General features: G+C 54.2%; 1 protein-coding gene across 5 annotated transcripts in view; it reads left to right on the forward strand.

The window, feature by feature from the left end:
* CARS2 (cysteinyl-tRNA synthetase 2, mitochondrial) overlaps positions 1-10693 on the forward strand; it is a 38631-nt gene extending 27938 nt beyond the window's left edge. For 2 of the 5 annotated variants that reach the window (XM_081046109.1, XM_081046110.1), the window contains 6 exons: positions 4296-4362; positions 5754-5892; positions 6749-6872; positions 7584-7708; positions 9904-10110; positions 10501-10685. In XM_081046109.1, the coding sequence (XP_080902235.1) occupies positions 4296-4362; positions 5754-5892; positions 6749-6872; positions 7584-7708; positions 9904-10110; positions 10501-10639 (801 nt within the window). In that variant the 3' untranslated portion in view covers positions 10640-10685. Of the gene's footprint in view, positions 1-4295; positions 4363-5753; positions 5893-6748; positions 6873-7583; positions 7709-9903; positions 10111-10500 lie in introns of all 5 variants that reach the window. The other 3 variants (XM_081046113.1, XM_081046112.1, XM_081046111.1) reach the window with 2 other exon arrangements.
* Positions 10694-11186: the final 493 nt, after the last annotated feature.

Below are 11186 nucleotides of genomic sequence, written 5' to 3' on the forward strand. Positions count from 1 at the left end.
TTCTGATGACACAAACTACTGCTTGAGCATAGATAACATCTCTTAAAATGTGTACACATTTTTTGGCACCCCTGGTGTGTGTGTGTGTGTGTGTGTGTGTGTGTGTGTATGGACATACATATATATAGACATATAGATATATAGATATATACACACATACATGTATACATATACATATATATATATATATACATATATATATATATATATACACACACACATATATATGGCTTGGTACTTATTATCCGTGGTTTCAGGCATCCACTGGGAGTCTTAGAATGTATTCCCCATGGATAAGGGGGGACTACTGTAATTAAAAAATAAGGGAAAAAGTCAAAGCGGGTGGTTGGAAAGGCGGTCTACATGCTGGTGAGCAGTCAAGTGTGTGCCCCTCTCCACTCTCTAGGAGCAAACTCAGGCCAGCGTTCTTGGGCTGCATGTTTACTGGGGTCACTTGGGGCAGAGCCGGACCCAGAACTACTGAGATAAGTCAGTTAGTGCTGCAAAGCAGGGCCCTGTGCCAGTAACCACTCAGAGAGGCATTATTCAAATAGAACTGGAAAGGCCTCAGAAGGATCACAGTGGGGAAATGACCCAGCAAATAAGACATAATTATGGGAAGAAAACATAGGATCTAGTGTTGGAGTGCAGCCTCTGACTTAGTGGCTTTGTTTTCAGTGCTCTAAGCCTCTTCTTTTTGTCATAATAGGGTAGGTAAGAATTATAATGTATTACATCTTAGCATTTTGTAAATAATAAAGCCTTATATAGCAATGTCATTTATCTGGTTTTACTATTTGTGGTGACATTGCATTTAAAGTGTCATGTTTCCACATGGGTCCTTGGAGGTTTGAACAGGAAGTGAAGAAAAGCAGGACACTTGACTGCATGGGTGCATTAATTAATAACAGCAGAAATATATGGGAGACAGTGGATGGGGACCTCAAGTTAGTTGGCTAATCTTGGGGAACTCAGGGGACCAAGAAATAATAGTCCGTTTTTAACAATTTGGGAAAGAACACACAGGAAAGAAGACAGATGGGGATTTATAAACCAGCTTCATTACTGGTTAGATGTAATGAACCCCCCCCCCCCGAGATCCTTTGGTGGCCTGGTGAAGTCTGTGGACCCTTCCTTGGAGTTAAATATTTTTAAATACATAATGTGAACTATATAGGATTATAAAAGGCATTGATTATTATTGAAATGCAGGAATATATGCACTTCTTCACATCAGTGAATTATTTAACAAAATCTAGCTGCAGGTCTGAGCCGCCATCATCTGAGATAAGCAGTGGGCATGGGGTACTTGGAGGTGACGCAGCAGCGGAGGTGAGATGACCACCCTCTGACTGCTCGGGGTGACCGAATTCCAGCGCCTGCTGATCCTGCTATGGCTTGTTGCTTACACTGATCAGTGCGGCAAATGTCACATTCAGTTGAAAGTTAGTGGCAGTAAATAGGTAGCCATTTTCTCATCTAAATTTATACACCTCTCTGTCCTCCTGAATCCTATCCGTGGCCCTTAACAGGTCTGAGGACCCTCGGTGGAGAACCCTTTGTTGAGTTTAGCTGAACAGCTTCCTAAATAATGCCACCTCTGAATGAGAATGATCCCTCCAGTGCCTTGGGTGCAGCCAGGCAAGGGGGTAGGTGCCAGTGCAGGACCTGTGGTGGCAGCTCTCTGCTTGGCACAAGGCAGACCAGAACCACCCTCCATCGCTCTAAAAGTATCAGCCTTGGGAGTCTGCGAGCGGCCTCTTCCTCCTTCCCAGGGAGGACTGAATTAGGCCACCCCACTCGGCCAGATGATGAGCTGCAAACTTGTTTCTCTGATGTGGGTTATCATAGCCACCATGTGTCATGTTACGGCCACATCAGCCTGGTGATCTGAGGGGTCAGGCCAGAGTGAGGGGTACAGCATGGCCGGCCTTCATCACTGCTCATGGCTGTCATACCTACAGGCCTCGGTAGCTTCCAAGGAGAAGAAAGGCAAGGCCAGATGGGCAATGGAGAAGCATCTGGGATAAGCTTCCAGTTCTGTCTTCTGAGGCACTGGCAGGTGATGAGCCCAGCGAGGGTCAGGTGAGCTCAGAAGGACCTGACTAGAGAGATGGGCCTTTCTGGGCCCAGAGGTGCCAGGCTAGCCTCAGCATGTAGGATGCTTAAATGTGAAGGCTCTTACGGGGTGCGTTTCACTTATAACCATCCTCCCTCCCTCACCACGTAAATCTAACTGGGAGCTGAAAGGGTAAGGACGCCCAGCCTGGTGTGCCCAGTCTTGCGGGAGTACCCTAGAACTTACACAGCAGAAGGTGCAGATTTCCTCAGGGTGACCCCAGAGTGCTGTTTGGTTTTCTCTCTCAGCGCCTGGTTCCTGAGCTAAAGGACCTGTGGGGAGAGCTGTGCTTCCAGGCAGGTGGCAGCTGATGTGAGCTCCCGCCCCCAACAGCAGACACAGAAGGCTTAGTGCTTTCAGGGTGTGGGTCTCGCTCTGGGGCTCCTTCCCAGTCAGGGCTCCTTCCCAGTCAGGGCTCCATGCCTCGGAAGCTGGGGAAGGCAAATTGCTTTTTAGGTGGTGGTAGCCTGACATTTATTAAAATCTGCTCGACCAACGGCATTCTGTGAGGCCCTGGGGATCGAGCCGATGTTTTATGTGCCAGGCTGCAGTTCATTTTGGCCTCCTAGTAGCCGTGGCATCGTGCAGGGGCCAGCAGGGCGGAAGCCCAGTCCTCCGCAATGGTCAGTGAAGGCTGAGGGAGCAGATGCGCGGGAGCGGGAGCCTGCGCTGTGGATCAGTGGTGGGTGCTGCACACAGTGCGTCTCCTGCCAGGTACCCTGGCTGGCACGGTGGCTGCCTGAGACTTTTGTCTCCAGTGGGCGAGACTTTGTCCAACCCTGTCAGGTGTGCCCAGGTGACCCTTAGTACAAGTCCCTGCTCCAAAACTGGCATGCAGCTGGAGCAGGTGCCCCCAGTCTGGTTTGTTTCTAAAGCCTCCTTAAATCCCCAGAGGAACCATCTGACCAGACTTGGCACAGCGTCCTGGCCAGGTGTGTTCTCCCATCTGTCATGTACTGGGTCACAGTTGTTGAAGGGAGGCCAGAGATGCTATTGGACAAGTGGGTCCAATAATAACAAGTGGGTGGGTGGACAGACGTGCTGAAGGGCTGAAAATGTTTCCTTTTACTCACTGAGAATCCATGGTGAAGGAGCAGAATGGTTCTGGTTTTCACCCAAACTCCGTTGTCAAACAGTTCTGTCTGAGCCCGTTTTTCCTCGGTGCCCAGCATTGGTCAGTTGGCAGCGTGGTCACTGTAGACAGTGTGTCCTCGGATTGAGGCTGGGGCACCCCTGTGTCTGAGTGGGGCCCGGGCAGGGCTGAGCAGAGCCCCACTGTCTTTCTTGGGGCTACACTGGAGCCTGCTGGGAGCCCCTTTCCTCCCTTCTTCCTCCACCCCAGATCTCATCCCTGAAAGTCACTGCAGAACTTTCCACTGGCCGCCACAGAGAGAGGTTTTGTTGGATGTTGTGCTGTTTTAATGATTACTGCTATGTTTCTTTATGTTATCCTTCCTGATACGGAAATTTTCACTTCTTCATGTAGACATTGTGGAAATAACTTGTAGAATCATATTGATTGGGTTTTTAGTTTTACTTATATTTAATCAGAGGCAGGGTGTTTTTTTCTTCAAGAAATATGAACGGGGGCGTGTGTCAACCTCCGTGCCTCAGAGAATCGTGTCCTTAGAGATGAGCTGGGCCCTCAAGCCCTCAGTCCGACCCTGAGCGTGGATGTCACTTGTTCTGACGTCACCATGGCTTTTCCTGGGCCGTCTCCCCCCTGCTCCTGGGCCCATGTCCTCTCACGCAGCGAGGAGCTATGTCCCACCTCCTCCCAAGTCCCTTCATGTGCACAGTCCCTCTGCGGTTCCCAGGGCTCCAGTGGCCTCTGGTTGTGTCCCTGAGCTCTCAGGACAAGGATCAGAAAACCATGCCGAGGTCAAGAGCTCTCGAGGCCAACAACGAGCAGATTCCCTCGAGCCTGTGTGCAGCAGGGACTCCAGGCACACAGGCCTTGCCTCTCGGCCTTTCCCACAGACACTGGGCTGAACAAAGAAAATGTGGGGAGAAGTGCTAAGAGTGATTTTAGAAACAAAACAGCTTTTCATAAGCATTCCTGATTTCTTGATAGGTGACGTTAGCTCACGTAACTGTAGTAACTAATACAATCTCTGAGTGAGTCATGTGTGCAAGAAAAGCACATACAACTCTCCCGTATTTCTCCCTCTGCTAGGACTTTCTGAAAACGTTTTCCCCTGATGTCTTCCGGCTCTTCTGCATGAGGAGCAGCTACAGGTCAGGTGAGCGGAGCAGTGGGGCCTCCTGGGTTGCAGCCATGACGTCTACTTGTGTATAGCTCGGCAAAGAACCTTCTGAGCAGACTTGGGGAATACCAAAATACAGGCTAAGTAACAGGTGACACAGCCTTGAGAGTGTGGCTGCTCTCATGCCTTAAGGTTTGGGTTCTGACAGTAAGTCTGAGGATGCACTATTAAAAGCGTAATCCCAGAGCTTGGCCAGAAGATTCCAGAAGCTTATCTCATGGAGGCCGTGGGTTTTCCAGGCAGTCCTCCCCATGCACTTCCCCATCTCTCCCTCTCTGTGGGGTCTGGATGAGTCTGAACTCCACAGTGCCCTCCACTTCTTGCTTCATGCACTGAAAATAACTGTCCTCACAGGGGCTGAACCAGGAGCCCTCAAAACAGGGTCCCACTGGGGGCGGCAGTCCTCTGGTGCCGCGCTCCTGGAGCTGCTGTGTCTAGCACTGTGTCCCCAGGGCCAGAACTGTCTTCTTCACCCAGGAAGCTGAGGTCTGGGGACAGCAGCACTGCTGTGTGTGGCTTGACCAGTGTCACAGTAGTATGGCCTCTGCTATCTATGACCGCAGTGCAGGCGGAGCAGGTGCCTTGTGGGGACAGATGGGCGCCTCAGGTGGGCTCGTGCACTGGGCACGGCCATGTGAACATGGAGGCAGAGATTGGGGTGATGCAGCCGCAAGCCAGGGAACACCTCGACCCCCAGAAGCCAGAAGAGACAAGGAAGACCCCTGCCCTAGAGCCTTTGGGAAGAGCGCAGCCCTGCTGACACCGTGGTTGTGGTCTTTTTTGCCTCCACAACTGCAAGAGAATAAATTGCTGTTTTGAGTCCCGTTGGTGGCACTGAGGCAGACAGCCCCAGGACACTACCCCACCCCCAGCACTCTGGCTGCACCCTTTCTGTGGGGGCCAGGATGAAGGGGTCCGTGACCCAGGGGGGACAGCCCAGGTGGAGCGAGTGTCCTTTAAATGTTTCATATACTCTTAACACTCTGTTTTTGAGGACTGATCTCTCTCTCCTAAAATACTGAGCCCAGAGTCCTCATGGCACCAGTTGGCTGATGTTTGAGCTGCTTCAGGTACCCACGTAGATCGCTCCCAGTTCCCAGAGTTAGCTGTCAACAGGAATGAGCGCCCTCGGCCAAAACCCTGGGAGAGGTTTTCCATGTTTCTTCCGAGGCGATGAGACACCCAAGTCAGGACAGACGGGTGCTCTGCGTGGGGTGGGCCTCAAGGAGGCACAGGGTAAGGAGCAACTGTGTCCTTCCTTCCTCCACTGCTGGGTTTCTGGAGAAAGGAGCTCGGCCCGGCTGGGTGTGCGGGGTGTGGGCACGCTTGACAAGCACCCCCAGGTAAACCGCTTCCCCCTTCCTTAGCCGTCGACTACAGCAGCAGCTCCATGCTGGACGCGAAGCACCTCCTCCTGGCTACAGCCGCGTTCGTTGAGGATGCCCGGGCCTACATGAAGGGGCAGCTGGAGTGCGGCCCCATCAGGGAAGACGTGCTGTGGGAGAGGTAGGTGCCATCCCAGGGCCCGCCCAGAGCACCCTGGGGGATGGCAGGGGCTGCCTACAGGGAAGCCAGGCTTTTGGAGACAGGACACTCACTCGGGAGTGCCGGTGTGGAAGGGCCTGTGGCTTTGTGGCTTCGGCAAGTCTGATCCCATTGGTGAGAAATGAGGGCCTGCCCGGGGGGTGGTTGTGAAGGTTGTAAATCACGTTTGCGCCTGGACGGGCTTCCCCGCTGGCATGTATTAGTGTGTAATGAACAGAGGCCCTTGTCACCACGGCACCAGGCCCGAGGGGACAGATGCTTTGCCTCCGCAGTTCAGCGCTCTGGCGCACATGTGGACGCCGCATCTCGCAATGGCCAGAACTGGTCCTGGGGCCCACCCAGCTACAAGGGGGCCCGGAGCCCAGTCCTTCTCCATGCCTGGGAAGGGGGGAGTTTAAAGGAAGTGAAGACCAGTAGTGGTGGGCAGCAGGGAGTGAGATGTGGAGAGAAAGCCTCGGAGGGGTCAGTGCTGGGTAGTAAGTGTGCAGGGCAGACCCTGCTGAGGGATAGAGGAGGGGCACGGGGTCCTGACGGTGCTGCGGGGCACGGGCCTGCAGTGCGAGAGGAGGGGGGTGCAGGGAGAGGAGGGGAAGGCCGCGGGCCCTGAGTTCCCTTGTGGGCTGGGAAGGAAAAGAGAGGAACGTGGCCATCACGGAGACTGCTCTAGAGGGCCTGACAGTGGAGGGAAGGAGGTAGGGCTGCAGCCAGGGGGCAGGAGTGGGGCCATGTGCCAGCTCTGGGCCAAAAGCAGAGGCCACTGCTGCCGGGTGGCTCCAGGAGTGAGGGACAAGTCTGTGTCCCTCATGTCTCCTCCAAGGCTCAGCCACACCAAGGCGGCGGTGAAGGCTGCCCTGGCGGACGACTTTGACACGCCGGGGGCTGTGGAAGCCATCATGGGCCTCATTCACCGTGGGAACAGGCAGCTGCAGGCGGTCACTAAGGTGAGTCCCAGGATGCGGCCCCAGAGGAGGGTTTTTGTTTGGTTTTTCCTCATAAGGAACAGACCCCACCTCCCCAACTCTGTGGTGACTTCACCTCACAGCTGTGGTTTCCCGCCGCTCCTCACTAACTTTCCCTAAGTGTTGGAGCTGCGTCACCCCAGGTGTGCCCTGTCCTGTCGGCCCTGCAAAGACAGAACCACCTCCCAGAGCCTGGAGAAGTAAACACGGGTATGAAGGGACAGGGAGGACCCAGCACACTGGCTGCAGGTGTCAGCCTCCTGCTCGCTCCGAGGAGCTCGGGCATCTCCCTTTGACACTGAATCCTGAAATGGGGGAGGAGGCACGGTGTTGGGATGCCGACTGTGTGCCCGCACAGCCTGGCCCTTCTCCAGGCCTCAGTGCCAGTCTCATTCGTGCGGCTCCACCCTCATGGCCCCCCGAAGGCCCACCTCCTAACACCATCACACTGGGCGTTGTTTTAATGCATGAATTGGGGGGGAACACAGCATTCAGACTGTGTCACATGCCCATATCACAGACGGGAGAACTGAGGTGCGGAGGTTAGGTGACTTCCCCAGGATCGTTTGGTTTGCTAGTGAGTAGCGACTCCACAATTTAGTCCAGTTGTCTCCACAAGATGCTAAAGCAAAAGGCAAAAGTGACTTCACAGGTTACTTTGTTTTATACATCATATGTCCTTTGCTTTTAAAGCACCTTCTTTGGGTAACTTGTCACAGGAACCCAGCGGTCCTAGGAGTCCTGCTGTGTTCGGCTCCATCGTCTCCTACATTGAGCAGTTTTTTGAGACTGTTGGAATTTCTCTGGCAGACCGACAGGTACACCCTTCTCCTTTCATCCTCAATGGTGGGATTGTAGCTGTGTGCTAGTCAATAATAACTGTTTTTCCCCTTTAAAATGTCCCTTTTCATGGATCATTACACTAACTTTAATTACATGCTTCAAGTATATTATGTTCCTTAAAAAGTAAACACTCAGAGCGAATATCTTGTTAACTGAAATTGCAACAATTCTGAGCAGACCTAGCAGCCCATCTTAGCTAAGTGGTGTGTCATCGTTTCTGCAGACACTTGGTTTTTATTTTGACACTGAAAATGTGGTTAGGCGTACAGTGAGAGAACACTTTTCCTGAGCCATCTGCGAGTAAGCTGCCAGCCGAGCCCCTCCGTGTGCCTCCTGCAAACAGTGGTCTGTCCAGCCCTGACCCTCGGGCTCCCAGTAAGGCCCTTTACTGGGAATGGCAGAGGGGTCCACTGCAGGACCCGTGGTGTTTTCAGCTGTTGGGTGTTGTCCGGGGCTTTCCCTGCACCAAGCCAGGAGTCGGCCATTCTCCGAGCGGCCTGGTTGCTCTTGGTGGAGAAAGATGCTCACGAGGGAGGACCCCAGTGCTGGATGTGCTCGGTGGGTTTGGGCCACGGCTGTTCTGGGCCCTCGGGGGGCAGAACCGGGAGATGTGTGTGGGCATACTGCGCACACGGTGCCCAGGTTCATTCTGCTCTACACTGACTGAAACCCAGGAGGTGTCACCAACGTCAGTCCCAGTTCCCCAGCAAAGGGTTCCTTCTGCTTTCCTCCCCTTCCACATGGAAGGCCCTTTCTCATAGTGAGGAACCTGCCTTCCTGTATCCTACACGTATTTCCTTAGGTGTTATTCTCCCCACGCACGGTCCCCCACTGCAGCCATCCCTCCCGTGGGGACGCCCTCCTCACAGGCTGCAGCTCTGACGCCCCCACCCCTGGCTGGACGACCCCCCCACCAGCAGGCAGCCCTCTGTATGGACACTCCTTGGGCTCTGACGCCCGTGCACCCAACAGCTTTAGGACTGTTCAGGACAGGCAAACAAAAGGGCTAAAATGGCCTTTTGTAAAAACATTTTATGGGAACATGTTTTTAACATGGAAAGGTCTGGACTTTAGTGTCTTTGGGATAATTTTCAAGTTTGTTTTGATCGACATGGATTACCCGATAGACTTTCCTGGGCAGTCCGGAAACTGTCAGCAGGTCACACAAGTTATTGGTCTGCGGCGACCAAGTGTTTGCACGAGACTGCAGAATCTGCTGCTGAGTCAGAAAAGGCATATTGGCTAAGCTGTGTCTTGTGTTTGTCAGAAACAGCTCGTTCACCTCCCTGCCTCAGGGGTTGACACCGGAGCCCACTTTGGGCTCAGGTTTTTATAACAAGAATGATCTTTTATCAGGCCCCTCAGAAGTGGCCTGTTCCTGGCTTGTTGTAGAGCAATAACTGAGGATCATGTGAGGTTTAAGAAGCTTGACCCACAAGTTGTAAACTGTTGTGGGTTGTTTCTTCTTTTACACCCGTGAAACACGAATAGCCACGGGCTCCCATCTCCATTATGGAGGAAGACTGTAGACAGGAGAGGACTTCTGGGAACTTGGAGGGGTCAGAACCCCACCTGACGTGTTGAACTTTCTCCAGCTGTGCACTGAAACTGGGGGTCTCGATCAGTCAGAGAAAACGTGTGTGCGTGTGCTTGTGTGCAAGCTGTATGGGATGTCTACATTGTTGTATGTTCTTGTTTAGAATGAAAAGATTTGGTTTCATCCGTCCGTTTCATTAGTCCGGCTTAGACTTCTAGACGCTGCCTAGTGGACCAGATGATAAAGAAACATCTTTAGATGTGAGCACATCTGTGGAGCGGCGGCTCCCAGCTTGTTGGGGTTAGTCCAGGATTGGAGGCAGGAGGGCTCCCGAGCCAACCCTCGGCCTCACCCGAGATTACTCCAAGGCCTGTGCTGGGAGCCCTGGGTGGTGTCAGGGAGCTCTGCCTGGATGACAGACATTCAGGAGAGGAAAGGGGAGACTTGCCCACAGCTCGGCTCCTCCAGCCTCTCTCCCCAGGCCAGTGAGAACAGCTGGCTGCAAGTTCCCCTCAGAGCTTTGGGGAGGACACGTGCAGGAGGGGCTTGGCACAGAGCTCCCCGGGCCCATCAGCCAGGCTGGCTGGCTGGGCTGCTGCCAGGGCCTCTGGTCACAGCGGCGCCTGGGTGTAGTTTGTTTCAGGGGACAGCAGCTCGGCCACTCTGCACAGCGTGGTGGAGGAGCTGGTCCGATTCCGGCTCAAGGTCCGGCAGTTCGCCCTGGCCACAGGAGAGGCCAGCAGGGAGGCCCGGCGGCAGCAGCTGCTGGAGAGGCAGCCCCTACTGGAGGCATGCGACACCGTGCGGAAGGACCTTGCTGCCCACGGCATCAGGATTAAGGTGAGCCATGCTGCTGAGGCCCAGTGACAATGGGAATGACCACCCCGAGGTGCGTGTAAATCACGCACACGGAACAGTCAGAGCTCAGACATGCTGATGCCGCTTGTGAGCACAGAAACCCACCCCGGGACCAAGTGGGGGCTGGAGTCAGAGCCGGTGGGACACTGAGGAAGCGGGGGCAGTGTACACGAGGCCGGGGGTGGAAGCAGCCCTGCCCGGCCCGGCAGTGCTCCCGCCTGTGTCCAGCTGCTGCCTGCAGTGGAGCCCAGCCGGACCCGTGGAAGCACCAGGGCAGGCAGGGCAGTGGCTCCCGTTCCTGAGCCCTGACTAGCGCGTCCATTTACCACTTGAGCCAAGTGAGGCTGCTCAGCCGGACCTTCCTCCCCCCAGGACAGGAGCAGCACGTCCACATGGGAACTGCTGGATCGGAGGGAGACGACCACAAACCCGGGAGCTGAGGACACGTGAAGCGGGAACCGCAGGCTCACAGTGCGCGCTTGCTTATGTCATGATAGAAGCTTTATATTAAAGTTTCTTTTGTGGCTGTTTAGTTAACATTAAAATAAGTCAAACTGATACCGTCCCATTGTATTAGTAACTATGCCTAAAAAATGGATTTCTTTATAGTACCAAGGGCACAGACACAAGTGCAGTTTAGTAAAATCAGCCAACATCATTCGTGATGCGCGCCAGCCGGGCCCGGTCACTGGGCCGGGGAGGACTGAGCCTGGAGCCCAGGCTGCAAGTCTGGGAAGGGCAGGTGGGACCTGCAAATGGGGCGAACAGGGCAGCAGCCGCCAGGACACCCCTTTTCTGGTGGGACCTTGGGGCGATGTGGCCGTGCGGCCTGCTCTAAAGCAGGAGCAAGCAGCCTGTGACTCAAGTGCTGGAATGGAGACGGTCGTGACCTGTGGCGCAGCCTGGATGGCAGGGCTGAGAGCAGGTCACAGGTGTGGTACACGTGGCCAAGCGTGTGGGAGGCACTCGGTGGACCACCTGGGCCCAGGTCGCTGGCAGCCTTGCTCTCGGTTCCCTTGCCTTTCTGCTGCAGGTGGGGGAGCTACCGCTGCTCAGTG

The sequence above is a fragment of the Rhinolophus hipposideros genome (genome assembly GCF_964194185.1).
Source record: "Rhinolophus hipposideros genome assembly, chromosome: 4".
NCBI classification, from domain to species: Eukaryota; Metazoa; Chordata; class Mammalia; order Chiroptera; family Rhinolophidae; genus Rhinolophus; species Rhinolophus hipposideros.